Here is a 12,682-nt window from a genome sequence, read left to right on the forward strand (position 1 = left end):
ATAACAATATTTGAATAAAATATCTTTAAGTCCAAAAGCCAGTGTGTTTACTTGAAGTTGCTTCCCCTTACTATATTATCTATATTGCTTGTTTTCGCGGAGATGAATTGTGGAGAAAATGCAGAATGCTGTGAAGAATAAATCGATTCTAAACTTGGTAAAAGGCAAATCACAACCTAGCCAAAATATAGGTGATGAAACTAATAATGCAGGTTGTTGTTTTAATGGAAAACATCACTGTCATGAAAGGCTCGTGGTCCAATTTAGACATAGCATCCCAGAATTAACACAATCTTCAACTAACGTTCTCTCTTCACATGTGAACCAAGAAGCTTAAATCTGGGCTTTCTTTGTTATGTGGCTAAAATAATGGATAATGTCATTGAAACAACCATCCTATGAGCTGTAGTTTTGATAGGCATATTATTAACAAGATGGGCTGACTCCTGAAAGATTACAGTTAAATTGAATCCTTAAATATTAAAAGATTTAATTGTCTTTTATTCTCTGTTTTAACACTTTGTTAAAATATATCTGTGTTGCTGTATATTTAACCTATGTAACTAAATTCAGGAAGGCTACAGAGAAACTGTTACAGGACCTTTGATAAATGCCGGTATTAAATTGAATGCTGAGTTTTACTTGGTTTAACCAAACAATTATTTAATTAAAAATGAATCAGTTATAATATCTATTCATCTTCCACAAAGTTATAACATGCCAAGGAGTAAACTTTATAAACAACTTGATAAAATTGGATAACTTCATATAATAGAATACCCACACGAGGATCAACTATAATAGGATTTTAAATTACGTTGTGTTTTATGATTAATTTTTTCAAATGTTTTCGTGTAGATTTAATGGGAAATTTTTAATGATTTGCAAAAGTACAAGAAAGTCAAACAGAAAGCTTTAAACATTTAGTAATTTATTAAAAACCTATGTATTAAGTTGAAAGCAGTAGTTTTATAAATCATAGTTTTGCACTGTTTTGCAGTTTATTTGGAATGTATTTATCCTGTAAATTTTCAAAATGCTTTCCTTTGAAGGAGCCATGATAAAACATTTGCTTCTCCTCTTCTCTGAATAAATGTTTCAACTTCTTCTCAAATGCTTTTTGTTATGTACTGGAATGTCCTTTTCATAGTATTGGAAACTTACAACATTTTGGTATTTGTTTTGGAGCTGCTTACCTAAAGAGCATGCAATAAAAATTCAGTATTACTAATAAAGTATTCAATCACCCTGGAAGAAATCTATGATAAATGGGTAAATAAATATGTAAGAGTTGAAAGGATTTCAGAAAATTTCTTGCTTTTCAAACCACAATTAGATCTAGATTTATTTTCTGGGCCCTACCTATTGATATTAACTGAAGATTATTCCCCAAACTATATTTCAGCCATTGGAAGTTGTGTTGTTAGTAACTGAATTGCAATTCTGACCTGAAGCAAGAATTGGATTTAAAATAAACCCAATAGATTTATAGCATTCTTGTTGCACTTTGTACAGTTCCAGCAAACTCCACAGTAAATAACTGATAATGAATACAGTATCAGGGTCAATGATGTTGGAAAACCCAGTTTTTTTCTTCCAAAGTTCCTCTTTTCCCTTTAATTATCTAAGTAACTGAAGAAAATAAATGCAATTTATTCCATTTTGATAAACAAGTGAACTGAATTATTGCTTGAAAACTTTGGATTGTAAACAGTATAAGGATCTGAGGTTTCCGGAAGATATAAAATTGAAATATATAATTGTAAAAAAAAAAATATTCATGAGAATTTTGTCTTCCAAACTCACTTTTTGTACATATAAGTACAATCTACTAAGATAAAATGCCAGTATTTTTCCTGACATTGTAATGCAAAGGTCTCTAAATTTACTTCTGTATAATTAATAGTAGATTCAATTAAAACATAGAATAAACAGTGTAGTAGGATACTTTGATTATCCATTCTTGCATTATCCTGAATGAACAAAAGATAATAATACAGTAATCATGATTTAGTTATCATACTGTTAAGTTTTAAAAATCTGTATATAGCAGAGAAACATTTCTGTACTCAATAGAAGTTCTTGGAATATGCCAATTCTTTTTCAGTTGCTTTTCTTGTGGAAAAGGAGAAATAATACCAAAGGACACAAGTATAATTCATTTTCCCAAGACTTGACTTAGGTAAAAAAAAGAAAGAAAAAGTCTTGCATGGAGAATATTCATTTGCTGTGATTGAAGTTTGAAAGTTAAACGTTTTATGTTATTCTTTGTAATGTGTATTTTAATTACAATTGTCTTTTGCTTTCTATATCCCTACATGGTGTTGATTCTGTGAATATTTTATTTCTTAATTTGTTTGATTCTTGTACAGGCTAGCTGGCTTTGATCACTGGGGATATTTACCAGATAAAAATTATATTGTTTTAAGTTGTTTTAAAAACTGATATAGCTGTCTTATTGAATGACATTTATATTTATAGGGGAAGTTTTAAATTGATTCTGAAAATTCTACCTTTACTCTTCAGTGAAATTTCATTCACAAAAGGATCCTGATCAAAAAAAAAAAAAATAGCAGATACTATCTTGTTGTTTGAAAAGTTAGGCATTAGCATATGGGCAAAACTGCCACCCCATAGAATGATTCTTCGTTAATTTTCAGTTGTTTCAGAAAGAAATGGGTCTTTGATTTACAGAAGAGATAATCCGAATCCAGCTAACAGCTCAGATCTACCTAGGAAAGAAATTCTCACATTTGGGCTCTTCTGAAATATTATTCTTGCACTTTGAGAAATGGCCAGGCTTATAGCCAGAGAGAAAATGGGCTGAGGCAGTTTGCACAAGTTGGAATTAAGCCTTAGAAATAGCTTTTGGGAAGCAAAGTGGAATATACTGTTCTTGGCAGCTTTATGCAAATGAGTTTCTTGATTGGAGCAGAACTGTACTGCACTGTTAAGAATGTCTTATTTAGAAAATTATACAGACTTCTGAAGAAGAGTTGAAGAGCAGGTGCAATGCAATTTTCATATATGATACATTGCATAGTCTTTCTATCGCTGAACAGCTGCTGTAAGCATGCAGTTTGCATGTGCTTTATATTTAATTTTGACAGGTGTTTCTTACGCATTGCTAGAACAGAGAATGATGCTGCAGAATGATGAAAAGAGTTAAGCTGTGGTTTTTAAATTAATGAAACATGAAACACTATAGAATTCTGAATTAGTATGAAATAGAAACCGTCTTTTCATGCAGAATCTAGTCTTTAAAGTATTCGAACACAACTAATAAGTAATCCTGGAAAAACTCAGAAATTAAACAATCATTATTTTCATTTCTTGAATTTCTTTACCCATTTATTTAATGCACGTTCTCTTTTGGCTGCTGCAGACTTGTGAGGTCTCCTTAGTTTGGATATTTATTAAATTCTGGACAATTTCTGGAAGCAATAATTAAATTTGTCCCCTAGTTCAACTAAATGTTTGAGTTAAAATTGATCTTTCTTTCTTTCTTTCTTTCTTTCTTTCTTTCTTTCTTTCTTTCTTTCTTTCTTTCTTTCTTTCTTTCTTTCTTTCTTCCTTCCTTCCTTCCTTCCTTCCTTCCTTTTTTCTTTTCTTTTCTTTTCTTTTCTTTTCTTTTCTTTTCTTTTCTTTTCTTTCTGGTACACTTCTGGCAATTTATCTCAGAAGGGTTGCAGGAAGGATTTTTGGATATTATTTCCACAAATGAAAAGAAACTTTTATTAAATGCAACATTAACTGGGTTAAAAGTTGCCATTTTTGTTTTACTTTTGTTTTTGTTTTTGTTTCATTTTTATTTTTGCAGACAGGCTGGTGGAGAAGAGAACTTCCTTAGATAAGCCAGTGGAGTCACATTCTGCTCCACTGACCCATCCTTCAGAAGATCCCTTTGGTTCTGTTCCTTTCCTTTCTCATGCAGGCAAGTCACATAGTGTATACCATGACTTATTTTCGTGTCAATTTATCTTTTTGATCGAAGGGAAATGGGGCTGGTTCAGTAGTGTAAATTCTTCCCTATGATCAATTAGAGAACAAAATAGATTATTCCCACTGTTTTCTTCCTGACCACATTTAATAGACTATTTTTTTTTTGACAAGCCAACTCGCTGGTAGTCCTCAACGTAAGAGCCCCAAATTTCTGTTGCTAAGCAAGGCAGTTGTTAAGTGGCAGCCCATTTGAAGCCCTTGTTGCCACAGTGGTGGTGAATCACTGAAGTTGTGAACTGAATAATGCAGTCGTTGAGTGAATCCTGCTCTTCCCCCATTGTCTTCGCTTGTCGGAAGCCAGCTTGGAAGGTTACAAATATTGGTCACATGACCCTGGGCATGACTACATGCCAGTTACCAAGCGCTTGAATTTTGATCACATGACCATGGGGTTGCTGCAATAGTCATAAGTGTAAAAAAAACCCACATAAGTCACTTTTTTCAGTGCTTTTGTAACTTTGAATGGTCACTGAATGAATGGTAAGTTGAGGACTACCTGTGTGCTCTCTATATCCCACTGAGAGATAAATGCAGTGTTCTGGCACACATTCAGGAGGCAGTATACTGATTTTGTGGCTTATTATAAGAGCTGCAGTGGCGCAGTGGTTAGAGTGCAGTACTGTAGGCTACGTCTGCAGACTGCCGGCTGCCTGGAATTTGGCAGTTCGATCCTGACCAGGTTCAAGGCTGACTCAGCCTTCCATCCTTCCAAGGTGGGTAAAATGAGGACTCAGATCGTTGGGTGTAAGAGGCTGACTCTGTAAACCGCAGTAAAGACCCGTGAAGCACTATATAAGTCTAAATACTATTGCTAAATGCTATTACCCTGTTTCCCGGGAAATACAACCTACCCTGAAAGTAAGTCCTAGCTTGATTCTTACATGTGCTCCCAATATAAGCCCTACCCCCAAAATAAGCCCTGCCCACTTCAGGATACATGGGTAAAAATTAAGCTAGGGTGGTGAAGGGGAGGCGTTGGATCGATCAAGAGCTCTGTTATCGGCTGCAGAGGTCTTCAGGAAAGCCTTGCCAGCCACAGAAAAAGTAGTTCCTGAAGGCCTCTGACAGTGAAAAGAGGCCGGGGGGGAGACACACACAAGTGAGGTGAGTCTGGATGACATCCCCGAAAATAAGACCTGGTACCTTTTGGAGGGTGGCATATATATAAGACAGGGTCTTATTTTCGGGGAAACACAGTATTATCCTAAGCATTTTTTCCAATTAGAAATGGACACATGGCAGGAGGTTGAGGTTCCAATAGCGCAGTCATTTTAATTGCTCACATCTCAAAGCAGGTGAGGCTTAGCCAAAAATAAATAATGCAAAGAAGGAAGGGAAATAGAAATAATATTGGTCAGCCTGAGGGGTAAACCAGCATTTATATCCAAATTGGCTCTACTGGTGGAGAAATAACCTACCCCTGTGTTTCTGAAGCCTCGGTAACTTTAAGGTGTGCGGATTTCCAATTCCCAGAATTCTGAGAATTGAAGTCTGCACACCTTAAAAGTTGCCAAGGCTGAGAAATACTGACCTATCCAGTAACCCTTAGACACAAATATCAAAACGTGCTGACTTTTCAGACTGAGGTTAAGCAATCTCCCAATAGTTGTGCGTTCTTTGCCCAATTATTTGGCTCTTCTTTTTGTCAGATGTACATTTTGGGAGGCAGCTGATCAAATCTCCCGGGATCTCTTCAGTACAGTGGGAAAGGCCCAATTATGCATCGTTGTAAATTCCCCAGGTGAAAAGGAAGTCTCTTAACATGGCATCTGAAGAAATCATACGTATATTTCTTGTGCAATTAGCGTCCCCCTAGCAAAATAAGCCCCAAACAACACAGTTTTGTTTGTTCCTTTGTTATGCTAATCAGTTTCTAATTCAATATCAGTTTGATAACGACATTTGAGTTTATGACTTTTTCATGTACTGTATAAAATGGGATTGCAGGTGAGGGTCCTCTTTTAGCAACTGCCTAATTTAGCAACTGTTTCAATTATAATGATGATAAAGTAACATTTGGACAAATCCCCAAATTGCAAGTCTGTAAAACTAAAAAAAGACGAAGTAAGATCATAAACGTTTTCCCTTAGGGATCACTTCACTGAACAACTAAATAGCTGGTCCCCAGTGTGATGATGAAACAAGGACTACCTATACTTTTTCTTGAATATTTTTTACTCCTCTTTATAAAAAAAATAAAATAAAAGAGAAAAAAGAAAGAAAATAAATCTAAGAATCACAGCACACCAATAAAAGGATAGATTTATTAAATACAATATAACTTTTAAAATTACGGGTAGCCTTTGATTCAAGACCACAACTGAGCCCAACATTTCTGTTGCTAAGTGAGACAGTTAAGTGAGTTTTGCCCCATTTTACAACTTTTCTTGCCACTGTTGTTAAGTAAATCACTGCACCTGTTAAAGTTAGTAACACAGTTGTAAAATGAATCTGGTTTCCCCTTTGACTTTGCCTGTCAAAAGGTTGTAAAAGAGAATCATTTGACACTGGGGCACTTCAACTCTCATAAATATGAATCAAGTGCCAAGCGTTTGAATTTTGATCACATGTCCATAGGGATACTGCAATGGTTGTAAGTGTGAAAAATGGTAAAAAAAAGCACTTTTTTTCAGTGCTGTTATAACTTTGAAAGGTCATGAAATGAACTATTGTAAGTTGAGGACTACCTATACAATGTTCTACAGATCTTCAACCGTTTGAGGGAATAGCTGGCTCTAAGAAGAAACTGGATTCCTGGAGGGAGTCATATAAACAAATCCATCACCCGACTGCATTACTACATAGGAAGGTTAGCCAATATGTACAGGTATTGACTTACGACAGTTCATTTAGTGACTGTTCAAAGTTACAACATCCCTGAACAAAGTGACTTACGACTGTTTTTCACACTCATGAGCATTTCTTATCTTGTGGATGGGGAGATACTGCCCTCTTCTGTAAGATGGGAGTTTGAAGAACCCATTTTCCTTGAAAAACAAGTTTAGAAGCAGGGGATTTGCATAAGCTGACTAGGACAAGTTGAACAAAGGAAAGCTTTCTTCATTCATGAACACAATGGGTATTTCTATTGATGGTAGAATTGAGGTTTTATATTATATGGAAATCAGCACAACCTCATCAACAATATCATGAATGCTTCTTCCAAATATTGACTTGATTACTTTCTATAAATCTACCTTTAAAATATGTGGCTTGTTAACTGGGACTAAATCTTATATATCTCCATAGTAAGCTTACAAATCCAAACATTGTCTAAATTATTTTCAATAGAAGTCCATTAATCAGCAAAATGTAACACAGGCCAGCATCTACTTCCTTTGGCAAACTAACCCCCCCCCTCCCCCCATTCCTGAACATTACTACCAAGCACTGAGAAAACGGGGAGGGGGGAGGGGGCAACCTTGCTGTTTTCTTTTTAAAAAGCTAATGATGGAGGGAATATGTCTAAAAAAGGTTCTCTTCCTGGTTTGAAATTGAACTTCAAGCCTCTGAACAGTTCATTCATAATTTAGTCTGTTTCATCATTTAGAGTTATATTTGGCTAGTAATATCTACCCTTATGAGCCACTTAGAAATTGAGGAGTAGTTAAATACAATCAAAAGCCAACTGGAGAACATACGTCATCTATAGATGGTCCAATCTTTTAGCTTGCCAGGACTTGCATTGAGTCAGGAACAATTAACGCACTTCTTTTTAAAAAATACTTTTTAATATCTTGTGGGGCTGCATTACTAGTTGCCCAGGGTTACATGCGCAACCTGTGGACCATAGGCTGGACACACCTGGTTTAGGCCAAACATTCTTATACCTAAATTGGAATGATTTATTATTCTGTATCAGGGGGTGTCAAACTCAATTTCATTGAGGGCCGCATCAGTTTTTGGGTTTGACCTCGGGGGCCATTGTTGGCATGGCCAGGCTCAACGCTACTCGTGTTGGGGTCGCCTGTGGTGACCTGAGCACTTTGCCAGGGAAAATGGGCTCCCAAGCTCCATTTCCGGCTGCAACGGTGTCTTGCGAGCCTCTGCCAGCGAAAATGGAGCCCAGGAGGGCTGCACGCAAACCCTCCCGACCTCTGTTTTCCCTGGCAGAGGCACCATGGGCCGGTTCTTCACTGTTTCTAGGGTGGCCCTGCGGACCAGATCTAAGCACCCCACAGGCCTCACCTGGCCTTTGAGCCTTGAGTTTGACACCCCTGTTCTATATGGAGTTTATCCCAAGAAGGATTTTTCCTTTAAAGACAGGTTTGGAATGCTTGAAATAAATACCAGCTGTAAGTCAAGCACTACAAGTAGTCCTTGACTTACAACAGTTCATTTAGTGATCATTTGAAATTTTACAACATCACTGAAAAAAAGTGACTTACAACTCTTTCTGTTGCAGCCTCCCCATGGTCACTTGATCAAAATTCAAATGCTTGGCAAGGGATTATTTATGACGGTTAGTTTCCCGGGATCATGTGATCACTTTTGCACTTTTTCTGACAAGCAAAGATAACAGATAACAGATAATCAGAGTTTGAAGGGACCTTGTAGGTCATCTAGTCCAACCCCCTGCCCAAGCGGGAGACTCTACACCATTTCTGACAAATGGCAGTCCAATCTCTTCTTGAAAGCCTCCAGGGATGGAGCTCCCACAACTTCCGAGGGCAACTTCTGTTCCATTGGTTGATTATTTCTCACTGTCAGAAAGTTTCTCCTTATTTCGAGGTTGAATCTCTCCTTGTTCAGTTTCCATCCATTATTCCTTGTCTGGCCTTCAGGTGCTTTGGATAATAGCTTGGCCCCTTCCTCCTCTCTGTGGCGGCCCCTCAAGTATTGGAAGACTGCTATCATGACAAGATAATGGTGAAGCCAGATTCACTTAACAACCATTTTACTAACAGCTGCAGTGATTCACTTAACAAGTGTGGCAAGAAAGGCCGTAATATGGAGCAAAATCCAAATTCTCGCTTAGTAACATAAATTTTGGGCTCAATTATGGCCATAACTCAAGGACTACCTGTACATAGATTTGCCACTTGATCTGCCATTTTGTTTGAAAAAGATACAATTTTTTCAAAAAATATTTCTCCTTGATGATTAACAGTTATTGGGATTGAGAACTCAGAATTGAAAAGATTCCATATTGCAATATTCCAAATATTGCAACAAGTATAAAGGAAATGGGTGTATGGAATGAAGGAAGTGCAGTTTGACTGTCCCTTAAGTTCAAAACAGTAAGCAAACCACTAAATCTCTTGACAGCATTGGACATCTGCCTTTCTGTTGTTGAAAACTGCAGATTTAGCTGACATCTCTGCAATCCTTGAGCTAACATGTGGCGGATTGCTGTGGAATGATGACAGCAGTATGTTCCCAATTCAGGAAGAGCTTTAAAAATGGTTATTCCCCTGGGTTTCTCCCAGTTTTTGAAATGATGCACTAGCAGAAGGCATGTAATTACTCCAGTTGTTGCAAGCCATTCATCCTCTTATAATCGGATGTCTAGAAAATGAACACAGGAACAGAAATTTTCTCTCTCTCTTGAAGATTGGGATCTTAATGATTAAAGATGTTCTACCTGCACTGGATTTGAGGGCAGAATTACAGCCCGGTACAAGAGGCAAACCTGATTAGAAGTGATATAATCTGTACATTTTCTTGCGAACAGATGTTGTTATGCTGCCCAGTCCTTAGTTGTTCATAAAGTCAGATTTGAAATGACCATTGGAGCAGTTTTGAGATTACTTCAATCAAATCTTTTTCTACATGTTATTACAACATTATTATGGCATTAATTTAAAAGTGAATTTGAAATTTCTTTCTCTTGAGCTTTTGATAAATGTAAGAATATTAAAGGGCAGGGGGGTGACATAGGAAGTTGAATTGGGTTAAGATATGGATTTGGTACCTCTTGTGCGCATATATTTAAAGTAGCATTATGCTAGAACTACTGTTGAGTTAATATCGGGATTCATTTGGACTTAACTGTTTTCCCCACTGTAAACCGAATGCTCAAAACAGAGAAGTAGTTTTAGAGCAATTTATGAGTTACCTGATTTATATGTTCTCTCAACCAAGCAAATGTTACATGTGACAAATTATCTTCCTGATATAAAGAGAAAGTACATCATCTCTTAAGATAAGCATTTATATATACATATATGAATTGAGCTGTTTTTAGTTAAACAAACAGAAGCATGCCCATATTTAAAATTGCACAGTTTTAAAATTGGTATTTAAACAAAAATAACTATGCACATTTGAAAAGAATAAGTTTTTAATTTGAAAGAATAAGAATTTCTGTAAGCAATTTTAGCACACAAGGATATGTTGAAATGGATTTCTGAAAGTTCATTATTATGACTTACTTTGGGGAAACTATCACACCAAGAAAGAATCTACATATTCATATGACTTTAAAATCCAATATATGAAATGTAGCACAACCTGTTACAGTATCACACTTGAAAAACAGTTGTTTATATTTTTCCATTTAAAAAAAAGGGGTGGTTCCTCCCCCAAATTATTTTTAGGACTACTTGTAGGATTGCATGTTACTATAGCTGTACACCCCATAGCTTCTTCCCTGTTTCTGTTGATTACTTCCTTAGTTTTGGATATTGTTGAAGTGTACCTTTTGTGGTAAAATACATTAATTTGTTGTCAGTAAATGTCTTAGTGCCTGTCAGAGAAATGAAATAAACTCTTCTACTTTAGATAAATTCAATGTAATATTGTAAGGGGGAACTTTTTCTTTTAATATAAAAGAGAACAATCTTAGCAGAAAGGAAAATTAATAGAAATATGCTTACTTTCTGAACATGTTGATTAAAATTCATATTTCCTTGGTTAATTACTGTACTGGGTGGAATGAATTCTAATCCCACTCCTGAATATTTTATGAATGATATATTATTACTAGGAATTTTTTTCCTTGCTCTTTTGTCTTAGAAGGCTCCCCACATAGTAATAATTACCAGGCTTACAAAATATGTAGTACTGTGCAAAAATAAGAGGAAAAAGAATGGGAAGGCAGAAAAATGAAAAATGGAAATAGGTACTTTTTTCTACAGTTCACAGGCTAGAAGGAATGATTCAAATATTTTGGCTTGATGATTGATCGATGACTTATATAGGCACGAATAGAGCGGGATGTAACCACTTCAAAGGCAGCAGCTAAGAGTTAAACATGTACTATATACATTTGATATATCTATGGTACATGTGGATATTAATCTTAGAAAACCATAGATAGAGAATTATCCCCCCAAATGTTGATAAAATATTGGATGCAACAAAAATAATCAGTAACCCCCAGGCCATGGTCTGCCACTGGGCCACAGCATGCCAGAAATCGGGCCATGCAAACAAGTCAGCATGTGAAATCATGCCTTCTCCAGTCCATGGAAAAACCTCTCTCCATGCCCAAAGGTTTGGGGGCTGCTGATTTAAGAGAACAAAAAACATTTCTAATGTTGTGCAGAGAGTAAAAGATAAGATAGGTTTTGTCTCAAAAGACTTGGAATCTAACGGAAAAGGAAGAATGGATGTCCGGTGCCTCCTTTGCTTCACAGTGGACTTATGAAAGGCTAGTTACAGATTTTGGTCAGTTAGATTGGTCCAGATGTACTAATCCATTGCTCTTTGCACTCAAAAAGCAATCACAACAGTTAATCCAAAAGTCCATTTATAGGAAACCAATAACTGTGAAGTGTGGTTTAAATACATTGTAAGGAAAACAATCTCTCCTTAAAAACAGTTTGGTGAGTGAAATGAGACAGAAAGTATCCTTGATGTGTGTTGGGATAAATAATGCTAGCTTCACATGTAAATGGATCAAATCTAAATTGGTCACTAATACCCTAGGCGGAAAAATCATAGTTGATTCAAAGTTAAAATATCAGCCAGTGAAAATATTAAGAGGGTAAATAAAATTGATTAATAAAGGGGTATATTTTATTACATAAAGATTAGGCTGAAATTTGAAACCTATTTGCTAGGTATTAAATCGTATGGACCACCATGGGAATTCTTAATAAGATACAGAGCTGTATTGCTAGAATGCTGCATGCCAAACTCCAATTAGCTCAAAAGGACAGAAAAAGTGTGAAAAGGACAAGTGAAGTTTTTAGGAGTGTGTTTTTAGGACAGAAAAGAGTGTGGAAAGAGAGTGAAATATGTCATGAAGGAAATGTCAGCTTTGGATTGTTGATCTTCAGTGTGTGAAGATAAGTGGTGCCAGAATGTGGGACAATCCAAGCTGGAAAAATAATTAAATAGAAACATTTCTAAATAAGCATGTGATCAGAAATGGCATCGCAAACATAATTAAATAGTTTAGTACGTTTCCTTTCAAAACAGTATGACTTACTGTATATAAATAAGAAGATAAGAGAATGTGCTGACCTCCATTATAAAGTTCTTACTCAGAGAATGCAAAATGATTGTTGGTGGGACGACATCTGTTGATGGTTTAGCAGAATAGTTGCTATTGAGAGTGAATGTACAAATACTCAGATATGCCTTTTCTGGCTGTAAGGCTGAAGATTTAAGATTCTAATGTCTGCTTTTTTGTGAGTCTAAGCATCATACTTGTCTAGTTGTATAATGTAAAAGAATGTATATATGTGTGTGTGTTTGTGGAGGTATGAAACACTGATTTGAAATTGAAGTT

At 36.0% G+C, this 12,682-nt stretch overlaps 1 protein-coding gene across 3 annotated transcripts in view; it reads left to right on the top strand.

Moving 5' to 3' along the window:
• The window catches only part of BMP2K (BMP2 inducible kinase), a 57,544-nt gene that overhangs the window by 38,489 nt on the left and 6,373 nt on the right, over positions 1–12,682 (top strand). The window contains exon 15 of one of the 3 annotated variants that reach the window (XM_026718927.2): positions 3,821–3,934. The exons of the other annotated variants lie outside the window; for them this stretch is intronic. Within the exon in view, the coding sequence (XP_026574712.2) occupies positions 3,821–3,934 (114 nt within the window). The remainder of the gene's footprint in view (positions 1–3,820; positions 3,935–12,682) is intronic. 3 annotated transcript variants of the gene reach the window in all.

Source organism: Pseudonaja textilis, chromosome 6, assembly GCF_049901715.1.
Source record: "Pseudonaja textilis isolate UNSWEBS1 chromosome 6, rPseTex1.2, whole genome shotgun sequence".
In the NCBI taxonomy this organism is placed as follows: domain Eukaryota; kingdom Metazoa; phylum Chordata; class Lepidosauria; order Squamata; family Elapidae; genus Pseudonaja; species Pseudonaja textilis.